This window comes from Hydra vulgaris, chromosome 13 (genome assembly GCF_038396675.1).
Source record: "Hydra vulgaris chromosome 13, alternate assembly HydraT2T_AEP".
Taxonomy (NCBI): Eukaryota; Metazoa; Cnidaria; class Hydrozoa; order Anthoathecata; family Hydridae; genus Hydra; species Hydra vulgaris.
Window position 1 is genome coordinate 51,676,008 of NC_088932.1, and position 12,075 is coordinate 51,688,082.

Here is a 12,075-nt window from a genome sequence, read left to right on the forward strand (position 1 = left end):
TAAATGATGGTATTAATTGGCTCAAACCAAATAACTCAACCGGATACGAGGTTTACACCAAAACATTTATTTACCATCAACAATAATTTTATTTTGAACTTGTCTCTTAATAATATCTTAGGAAGGAACACGAAAGATAACTTTAGTACCACTTGGAAAAATTTAGTTTCAAAACAGATATCTGAAAGTGAGTCTCATTTGTTTAGCAAATACGATTACGATTTAATATCAAACTTTATTGCATCAATCAATTTGAATTTTTCTTTTTCTGCATACCAAATGTTTAATCTATTAATTTCTAACTGTTATACTGCTTAAAAATATTTTATCTCCAAGATTAATGGAACTAGGAAAAAGTATGATCACAGGGTTACCTCAAATATTAAAAACCTAATTCGAGCGAAATAACTCGCAATTGCTCACCAAAATCAAAATAAAACAAACTTAAAATAACATACAATCGTCTAAATCGTTCCGTTAAAGCTAAAATTTCTAAAGGAAAATAAAAAACATCAAAATTACAGAACAACCCGAAGCTGGTATACACATTGTTAAACAACTACTGTACATACAGTAAAAGAAGATGTACATACAGCAGTAGAAGATGGAAAAGTAAAGTTTAAATGTATAAGTTAATGTTTTTTGATCAAAAATACACAAAAAATGCTGCGCTATAAAATAAAACTTGTTTTTGTTTTAAAAATATCACATGTAGTTAATGACGAAATGAAATTAAAGGAAAGAATGTTTAACAGTTATTTTTTTGGAAAAATTTTTTTTATACACGTATTTTTATTTCTTTTTTTTTTTCAGCTGCAAGGTTTCTTTACTCTTAGCTATAAGTAAAGTTGTATCAGCAAACATAATTTTTCCATTATAAACAAATAAACACTAATAATATTGACATTTAATTGTCACTAAAGGAAATATAATATAGCTCTTTACTATAACATTGCTTATACAAAAAAACAAAGCGAAATATTTTTTAAATAAATTGAAGAAAAACTAATAACACAAGATTTATCAAACAGAACACATTTAAAGAGAAGCTACAAGAGAAAAAAAACTTTTTATAAACATGTCAACGTGGCACCGAATGTCGAGAAAAGAAACAATGTAACAAACAAAAACTTATAAAATTTTATATGTCGAGAAAGGAAATCAAAGTAATAAACAACAAAAATTTTTAAATTTTAAAACATTTAGCGATTACAAAGATTTAAAAATGAGACAGAACATTTGCTTTTTAAGTTCATCATTATTTATTATCGTTCTATCGGCGCATCTTATTTCAGTGTTTGATGAAAACTATCAAGGTAAAGTTTATTTTAAGTAAGCATTCATATAAACAATGTTACTCTAAAAAAAATTATTACATTTTTTCTTACATATAAACTAAAACCTTGTGCTAATATCTTATTACTTGTACCTGTGCAGTTAAGCGTTTTTTATTAATGTCTATAGGTGGAAAAAAATTATGACGTTAGAAACTTCTAAACACGAGGAAGCTTCATGTTATTTAATAAGAAAAAATTTACTATTTACTTTTAATGCTATAACTTTGTCTCAGCAAAAATGTAGCGTTTTTTGTTTTTTGCGGAGCGGTAATTGAGTCAATAAAATTGAAATATCTAAATAAATAAACTTATTTAGATAGGTTGTTATGATAAAAACAGAGGTGTCAGGCTGAACTTATCTTCGAACCTTTAGGCTAAATTACAACTTTCTAAATAATTAAGTAAAGTAAACTATTTGATTTTGAGTGAAAAAAATCTATAGATACCTACTCTAACCATAATATTGGCATCAGTGGAAAAACAATCTTCTCAATCAAAGCTGTTCCACGATGTTTTATGAAACAACCATACTTCATATCTTGCATAATTGATAAATTAAGCTTATTCATTTTTGCTATATATACTTTTAGTGGGATGGAGAACTGTTATGCTGTATTTGATGTACATCAACTCGTTATTTTATTTTGCAATACTTAGAAAAAAAAAGTTCTAGAAATGCTACAAAACATTAAAAATTTTATTTTATTAATGTTTTCGGTTGTCTATAAAGTATTTTATAGTCTATTTTTATATTTATATTTAGACTCATTAAATATTATTTGAGTGAAAGCTTCATGATATGAATAAGCTTTAAATTTATTACCCAACTTTGTGTAAAATTTAATTGGCTTTTTAATCCAACATAACATATGAGATTTAAAAAAAAAAAGTAAAAAAAAAATTGTTTTTGTTGATTTGGAATAAATTTAAATAAATTTACTTTGTGATATGAATGGTTTGATTCTGTTAAATAGGTAATTTTTAAGCCAGCAGAGCTTCTTCTTCGAACACTATAATTGCTAAGCTTATTGATTAGTAATTCGTGATGCAAAATCCTTTACTCAAGCCAATAAATACTGCTCCTACTATTTTACCCTCGTCGACTATTTTTTTAATATTATCTACAAATATTGCAGCTAGTTTTGCTGATGATTTACGTTGAAAACCATACTCATTGTCATTTACCAGACTGTTTTCCTCTAGATAATTTGACACCTGAAAAATAAAGCAGTTTTTTGTGCTTATTCCTGTAAAATATTTAGTTTTTTTTCATTTTAAGTTTTAATATCAAATTATAGGATATTTTAATAAACTATAAACAAATAGAGATAACAAAATTCTACTAATTTTTTCATATAGATTTTAAAACATTTTGCAAAAAAAACGTACTTTTTAGTAAAAACTTATTTTTTAGAGTTACTAAAAATAAGATTCGTTTGATTTTAAATGGGCACAAAACTCATACAAAGAATATTAATTTATTGGATTTTGTTAAAAAAATAGAATAGTAAATATAACGTCACTACCTCATACCTCACATAAGTTGCAGCCATGTGATTTATTTAGTGGTGGCAGCGTGCTTAATTTATATAATAGAGTTGTAGAATATATTTTATTATAAAAACAATTTATCTCCCTAATCCTTTTTAAAATCTTGTTTGTTTACCTTAGATTAATTCTTAAAAATAATCTGTCTCATTTTGCTCTATACTGTTTGGCAAAATAAGACAGTGTAGGTGTTGTCAATAAATGATTTCTAGAAATCAAACCATTAGAGTTTTAAAACTCATATTTTTTCAGATTATAGTAGGATGTTAGAAGACTTCAAATATCTTGTTCTCTTTTCAAAACTTTTTGCATGAGCTGTATTATATAAACTAGTGCTTAAGTGTCTCATTACCAACTTTCATTACCCTAATATACGAAATCAACAATCAAAGTAGGTGACTCATCGAGTACATCACCGTTCATAAGACTTCAAATATCTTGTTCTCTTTTCAAAACTTTTTGCATGAGCTGTATTATATAAACTAGTGCTTAAGTGTCTCATTACCAACTTTCCCAGATATGGCAACAATATTCCATACAAGGCCGGATTTGAGATTTATAGAGATAGAGAATAGAATCCGAAGTAAGAAAGTGACGAGCTCGATAAAGAGATGCAACCTTAGCAGATGCTAATTTTGCAACTGAATTGATATATGGTTTCCAAGAAAGATTGGAAGTAAGAGTTAATCCTAGAAGATGAAGAGTAGGTGACTCATCGAGTACATCACCGTTCATAAGACTTCAAATATCTTGTTCTCTTTTCAAAACTTTTTGCATGAGCTGTATTATATAAACTAGTGCTTAAGTGTCTCATTACCAACTTTCATTACCCTAATATACGAAATCAACAATCAAACTCTATTCTCCTTCTCCCAAGTTTTAAAGAGATTTTTTTTAGAACAAAACAATAATAAGCATGGAGCACTATTTTATTAGTATTTTCTATAAGGTTAGAAGGGATAAAAGTGTTTCCGATACTGATAAAGAAATCTTATTAAATGATTTGATAAACAAAAATTCAAAAAATGTTGCAATCAGCTGTTGCTATAGACCTTTAACTGAAAGAACAGAAAACCTCAGTAAATTTTTGAAAACCAATCTAATAAAAAAAAAAGTAGTCAAGAGAAAAAAAAAAGTTATATTTTGGGTGGCTTCAACCTGGATTGTTTTGAGTATATCAAAAATCAAAACATAAAAAACAAAAAAAAAGGAATTATAAAAGCTGATGCTTTTGATCATTTTTCTATATTTTTCCCTATAATATCAGATTACGAAATAAATAAAAAGAAAGCTAGAATGACTATATAAAAGCAAATTTTCAACAATGGTAACTTAAAATTATAAATGAGAATGTTGCGATAGACTCTTATGACATCACAAAAGGTATTCTTTACAACAAGGCTTGTTGTAAAGAATACCTTTGCTTTTAGCTTTGCTTTTAGCTTGTTGAACAAGCTATTTATTTTTTTATCACAAAATCTTTAAAGCGTCCATTAAACAAGTAACTTTCCCAGACGAAGGTAGCAAAAGTAATTTCTATCTTTAAGACTGATTTAACAAATTACGGATCTATTTCTGCTTTTCCGGTTTTTTTCAAAAACATTAGGAAAAGTAATGTATAACAGAGTGTATACTTATCTAATTAACAATAAACTCCTTTATGAAAATCAAACATTGAATAAACGAAATACATTTTTATCCAAACTATAAAAAACAGACACTACCTGTGAATATAAATGATCTCTTTATTGACAATGTTAGCCTAAAAAGAAAAAAACATTTTTAGGAGTTTTAATTGAAGAAAACCTATCTTGGAGACCACGCATTAACAATATTTCTAATAAAGTTGAAAAAAGCATTGGAATTCTATACAAATCTAGAGGTATTTTAAACAAAAACCTGTTAATACTACTCATTTATTCATTGTCATATATATTATTCAATACTTTATGAGGAAATACACATAAAACTAAATTGAAATCTCTTTATCGACATCAAAAACACGCAATTCGAATAATAAACTTTAAAAATCGATTTTTGAACTATTTAAAGAAATGAACGCCATGTTTATCAACTAAATGTTTTTAATGTTTTGTATTTTATGTTCAAATGAAGAAAATTATTTTTTTAATAAAAAAAATTCTTGAATTATTTTTGATTTTTTAAAATAATTTTAGTTATTATTATTATTATTATTTTTTTTAAACATCTTCGCTTCCAACAAAACTTTAATTAGTGGCTGGTTCCAACAGCCACTAATTAAAATTGGAAGTTACTGAAAGAGAAAAGATGAAGATTGTAGAGCAAGATAACGATTGACAGACGACTTAAAAGATTGCAAATTATATGATTCAGGAAAGCAAGATGAAGGAAGCGAATTCCAAAGAGCTGATGTTCGAGGAAAAAACTAGACGAATAAGCGTTTTTGGAGCACTTAGGAACAGTCACAGAAAAAGGATGACACTTAATTGAATGACGAGTAACACGAGAATGAATTATAGTAGATGGCACAAGAGACGCTAGCTCTTTAGAGCAGTGCCCATTATAGTATTTGTAAAAAAGAGAAAGAGAAGCAACATTACAACGATGTAATAATGGTTGGAGGTTGGCTGCAAGAGCAGGTCCAACTATGTTTACAACGCGTTTTTGCACCTTGTCTAAAAGAGAAAGGACATCATTAGAGGATCCGACCCAGATATGGCAACAATATTCCATACAACGCCGGATTTGAGATTTATAGAGATAGAGAATAGAATCCGAAGCAAGAAAGTGACGAGCTCGATAAAGAGATGCAACCTTAGCAGATGCTAATTTTGCAACTGATTTGATATATGGTTTCCAAGAAAGATTGGAAGTAAGAGTTAATCCTAGAAGATGAAGAGTAGGTGACTCATCGAGTACATCACCGTTCATAAATATAGGAAGATCTAAATTATTGCGATAACGATTGGCTGAAAAAAATTAAGTTGAAATTCACCAGCCACTGTGAGCCCAATGCTGTAGCAGAAGTAAGGTCCTTTTCAAGCTCAAATGCCCCCTCCAAGCAATCAGAGGGTGTTTGTTTTTATTACAACAAGAATAAATGATAGTGTCATCAGCGAACAATGCCACCTTAGATGAAAAAATACCTGGAAGATCGTTAATGTAAATTAAAAAGAGTATAGGGCCAAGGATAGAACCTTGAGGAACCCCTGAAGTTACAGAATAAGAAGAAGAGTGTTGTCCATCGAGGACAACTTTTATGCTACGATTGGAAAGGAAGGATTCGATGATCTTAAAGATGTTGCCGGATACACCATAAGAAGAAAGCTTATGGAGAAGACCAGCACGCCAAACTTTATCAAAAGCTTTTGAAATGTCGAGAGCAATGGCCTTAACCTCTCCACCTTTATCTAATGCACGATAAAACCTGTCAGTTGTTACTGTTAAAAAATCAGCTGAAGAACGTGAAGATCGAAATCCATATTGATGGTCAGAAAGTAAGTGATTAGATTCAAGATGAGAAATTAAGTGTTTGTTAATTAAAGATTCAAAAACTTTGCTTATGATAGGAAGAAGACCAAGAGGACGGTAGTTAGACGAATCAATTTGCTCTCCATAATTTTTGAAGATAGGGATAACAACAGCCAGCAGGCTGGAAAGCAAGACTCTGATAAGCACTTGTTGAATGGTTTTGAGAGTATAGACGACGGCTCCGGAGAACACTTCTGCAAGACAATAACAGGTATGTTGTGTGGGCCACAAGCTTTAGAAGAGTCTAGGCAGGAAATCACTTTAGATATAGGTGCTGAAGTGATATGAATGTCAAGCAATGGATCAACCTGTTTGTTAGCAATATCAGGTAGAAAGAAACTAGTGGAATCAAGAGATGATATTGATAAAAAGGTTTTAGCAAACAATTCAGCTTTGTCTTTAGGTGTGGTGACAAAGTCTGAACCATACAAGAGAGGTGGAATTATAGATTTGCCCTTATTATTGATATTATTAAAGATTCTCCAGAAGTCACGAGAGCCTAATTTTTGAGATGAGATACGAGATTTCATGACCTGAGAATAGCGGGTTTTGGCGTTAGACAAAACCTTTTTACAATTGTTTCCAGCACTAATAAACAGACGCCTGTTTTCTGGAGAATTGCTTTGCTGATACATATGGAAGTAACGGTTTCGATTGGCAATCGCAGCAGCACAGTGTGAAGAAAACCATGGAGAAGAGTAAGGCTTGACCTGGAATTGTCGAGAGGGAACAAAAGATTCCATGCCAGCCTGAATCCACGAAGTTATGTAAGAAGCACATTTGTCGACAGGAAGACGAAAGATTTCTACTCATAGGCCATCACGAAGAAAATCACGGAAAGAATCCCAGTCAGCTTTACTGTAGTTGTAAGAGGTTCGATAATAGGGAGATTCAGGTGATGAAGAAGAATGAGATATTAGTTTTAGAGAGATCAAACTGTGATCAGAAGCACCTAAAGGTGAATGTGGAGAAACTGAGCACTGACTAGGATCAGAAACAAGACATAAGTCGAGTAGAGAAGGTAAATGATTCGGGTTGTCTGGAAAGTGAGTTGGAATGTTGACTATTTGAGTTAGGGATTGAGAAAGGCAAAAGTTGTGGGTTTTAATGCCTGCAGAGTCACTGACACTAGAGCCAAGCCATTCAGAGTGGTGAGGATTAAAGTCACCGACAACAACTATATTAGCTGATGGATAAAGAGAGAGGGCTCGGTCAATATGATCAGAAATAACATCAAAAAGAGTGCAGTCTTGAGATGAAGGAGAACGATATAGAACAAAGAGAAAGGCAATAGAGTGAAGTGGTGCTACACGAAAGCACATAAAAGAATAGTCTGTGGATTCAAACCTAGTTTCACGACAAATAGGTGAATTCTTACGAATGTAAATGCCCAGGTCAAGCATGTGGCTATTGGAGTCTTTACGAATTAGAGGAAGATAACCATCAACACTAAGATCACAAGATGAGACAGCTGAACTCAAATTAGTCTCACAAAGAGCAAGTAGATCTGGTGAACTTTGCAAGAGATAAGACTCAACAGAAGAAAAGTTACTTCGAAGACCACGAATATTAGTGAATGATAGGTTTAGAGAACTTGGTGATGATGATGGTTTTTTGTGTTTTATAGTTTTTGGTACTTTATTCATTTTTAAATTAGATTGAAGAACTTGACTCAAAGCATAGATAGTACTCATAACACTGTTTAATATCCCAAGCAATTGTCTCATTACTACTAATAAACCCTAAGCCGTAACAAAGGGCTCCAAATGTGGAATCCGCAATGCACACCAAAAGTACAAACAGGGACACCATCCATGCGCAACATGGCACTGTTAATACTTTGATATTTTTCAGCTGTTGATGGAATCAGCCTCTCTGAGAGCTATCACAGAGTTCGGGAAACCTGACTACCAGCCGGCCTCAGAACCATTAAACTGAGTTTTAGAGCTGTACCCTCATTAGGAGATAATATAATGAGTTGCCTACTCATAAAAACAGAGACACAAGCAAAACCCATGCATTGAGTCAAGAAGATCCAGCATTCAACATCCTAAACTGGAAACAATGTATTAAAAATACATCTGCCCCAGCCTAATAGATGAATATTATGTTACACATTAATTTACTTAACTGCGAGTTTTACTTTTAAAGTATGTAATGTATTTAATAAGTAATATATTATACTTATTTGCTACATATTTATTTTATAAGGATATAAGATAATATATTTTATAATAATAGTAATAATAATAATTATATAATTTTTATTGCAGAAGATAATAGATTTTTATATTGTAAAGGGTTAGTTACAATCTTCTTGAAGTCTTGCCCGTATCATATTATAAATACAAACTTTATTGTAAATATTATTATACGGCAAATAAAATACATAAATAAAATAAAATTGGATCAATAAAATTTACAGTAACTTCTTAATTCCATGAAATTGTTTAAGGTTAACCCAACTTTTGAAGCTGGCTTCAAAAAAGTATATAACATAACGCCGATTCCTTTAAATCAAACCTTCTTGGCACCAAATTTGTATACATTTTTTAATACATCAAAAATAGCGCAAAAATAATCTTTAAAACAATGTGGTTGTCCTTAAATTACGTCACAATCTAGGAGAAAGGTAGGAGAAAGATGGATTAGTGGTTTAGTGACAACTCATACAAAACTTGTTATTAAAGAGTTACGATGTTGTGACGAGGGGTGGGGTTGAAGTTTGTGTGACGTAATTTATGGACGGTTATTGAAAATATATTTCACGTACTTTTTTCCATGGATATTTTTTTATGGACAACAATTTAATATATTTTCCATGAGCTTTTTTCCAAGCTGCACATCTTTTTTGCACCAATTTAACAAGATAGTTGCAAATTTTGTTTGAAACTTTTCTCCATATGGTACCTTTTTCTTGGTTTAGGCCAGGACCAGAATAATATATTCAGGGGCCCTAAGATCTTAACCAACTATGGTGCCGAACATAGCCAACCAATAGCAGGTAAGTGCAAGTTGTTGTGCAACATTAATATTTATTACAGTATTATATACACATGCTATAATCTATACATAAAACTGTCACACATCATTTAACTATGATGATGTAAGTTGTAAACAACATGTATGAGTATAATGTAAACAGTTACGAAACTACTACACTACTAGTTACTGTTATAATTTTTATAAATCAAACATTTTGTTTCCTAGACTTTGAAAGTGCAAAATTGTTGATTACATTGTCAAAGTCAACTGAAGTAAGCATATCTGCCTTGATGCAGAGTAGAGACAAAGAGTCCAATCTCTCCTGCTTCATTGTTGTTCTACTTGGGTTTTTGAGTCTTTTAAGCTATGAAAAGGATCGCTCAGCAGAATCATTTGTTAGCATTAAGGTAAGGAAGATGTGCAATATCCAGGTTTGGATAATGCACTTTGCATTTCGTTTCATCAGCTTGCTTTATTCTTCTCCTGATACGATTCTTTGATTGCTTATAGTCAACATCTGGTAGTATTTCTTTGGCAGTCTTCTAATATTTATCAAAGTGATCCCTCATGTTGGTCAGATAAACTGCCAAACTCTGATTTCCGCACACAGTCATATTAGGTTCTTCGTTTTGCAATGCAGTACTTTTTTTATGAAAATTTTGGAGTATATCCTGTCAAATTACCAGCATCAACACAATCACCGATTTCATCATTTTATTAGCTAAAATTGTGCCTCTCACACAGTGTCACCTTTCAGTGATTGGACGTCAGCAATGCTCTCCAGTGCAACTAATTCTGAGGAAGATTCCAGAATAGCACTAGTTGCAGCTGAGTGTGCTTCCCATCATGTATCTGAAAGGGGTTTTAGAATTTTTTTATCTTGTACATGAGATTTCAAGACATCCCACCTGTGCGTAGATGCAGATAAAAATGTGTATAGATTCTGCATAATTGAGAAAAAGTTCACAGTATTCAGGCAGCAATCAACAGCACTGCAACCCACAAGATTAAGGGGATGAGCTGCACACAGAAAGAAAACTGCATAGTTGCTTTTTTCTAACAGTTTCTGCTGTATGCCTTTTTAGCAACCAGACATATTTGCAGCGTTGTTGTACGACTGTACTCTACACTTTGAGAAATCAATTTCATATACTTCACACATGTACTACAACACATCATTCACTATGTCAAACCTGTATGCTGTCTTCTGATTAAATATGTAAGAATTGCTTCAATATAAACAGGGCTTTTCCCATATTGTTCTATGACAACAGGATTTCTCCAGTCATTAAACCCTTGTGCAGCAAATTGACTTGAGTGTGGTTTTGGTGAAAGAAGTTTGCATACAAAACAGTATAGAGATCCTTTTCACAGAGAGTAAAGATGCCATTCACAAATGTTTGTCTCACCATTAGGCATCTTGTGATAAAATACATGATGCCTAATGTTTTCTTGTGTTCATTAGGGAATGCGCGAACTGATTTGTGAAATGGTCCACAATGATGTTGACAGTCTGATGATCCTTTGTCTACCCAACATGCCACATCATTATTGTCAAAATCCTGCCAGGTACCAGGATCATAACCTCTATTGCAGTTACTACTGTAATTCTGTGATGTCACTAACGTGCAAGTAGTCGCCAGCTTGTCATTGTCATCATCTCCTGACACATTCAGACTTATTCAAAGTAAGTTCTGCAGATGATTCATTAACTTCACTATAACCTGTTATTGTTATTGTATCAGCAGTAACAGAGTCATCGTCTGCTGCTACTGCTACAGAATTATCAGAATGTGAAGCATTATTGTCCGTATTTAGCGACAATGTAGATTTCAAATTTCCTTGGAAGAATAAAGTCAGTTTTAGCATTTTTTGCACAACAGCTTCAGCCTTATGTTTTATTACTTCTGCTTGTTTTCGTTTCTGTGCCCCACTTAATTGTTGACGCTTCATTATTTATTATAAAATTATTTTAATTTTAATTAGATAACTTGGTTGCAATATAGAAAAGTTGAGATAACACATACATTTTAAGGTGGTCCTATACTAAATAGATAAGATATAGCATTTCATATTTACAACACAGTAAAGGGAAAAAAATTTCAAAAAAAATTTTTTTGGTCAAGATTTTGGGTCCATGGACCCTAAATAACTATGAACTATGAGGTGCGATAAAAAAGCTTGTGAACTAATAATGGTATGATCATTAAATTTTTACAGCATTTTAATAACAGATAGTTGCACTCACCCTATCAAAATGAAATAATTTAACAAATTATTTATGATTTTATAAGGAAACCGGTTTAAAGGCTAAAAAAAGGCCCCAAAAAGGTTTCGAATTGATGCTAAATTTTTGGAACCGGTTAACTAACATGAAGGTGAATTTACATATATGTAATAAACAACACCTGAAAATTTCAACACAATCAGGAAAACCAATCACAAGATATTTATTGCAGCGTGCAAAAAACTCATATTTTGAGAAAAACACAAATAAAGATTTTTCATGAGAAAAATAAAAAAATATATACAGAAAATTATAGCAAAACAATAAAACTTGAACATTGTTGAAAATGCAGAAAAAATAAAAGTGTAAAAACCCAAAGATAATTTAAAAAGTATTTAACCAAAACAGAATTATTCAATCAATATTAAAAATATTTAATATTATCATACAATATAATTACAGTAA

The 12,075-nt window shown here is 31.3% G+C and overlaps 1 protein-coding gene across 2 annotated transcripts in view; it reads left to right on the plus strand.

Annotated features, from left to right (window-relative positions):
- The first annotated feature begins 504 nt into the window (after positions 1 to 504).
- The window catches only part of LOC100197612 (A disintegrin and metalloproteinase with thrombospondin motifs 12), a 62,487-nt gene continuing 50,916 nt past the window's right edge, over positions 505 to 12,075 (plus strand). The window contains exon 1 of one of the 2 annotated variants that reach the window (XM_065816676.1): positions 505 to 625. Coding sequence is in view for 1 of the 2 variants with exons in the window: in XM_065816674.1 (XP_065672746.1) it covers positions 1,226 to 1,316 (91 nt within the window). In the remaining variant the exon portion in view is untranslated. Of the gene's footprint in view, positions 626 to 954; positions 1,317 to 12,075 lie in introns of those variants that run through there. The other variant, XM_065816674.1, reaches the window with a different exon arrangement.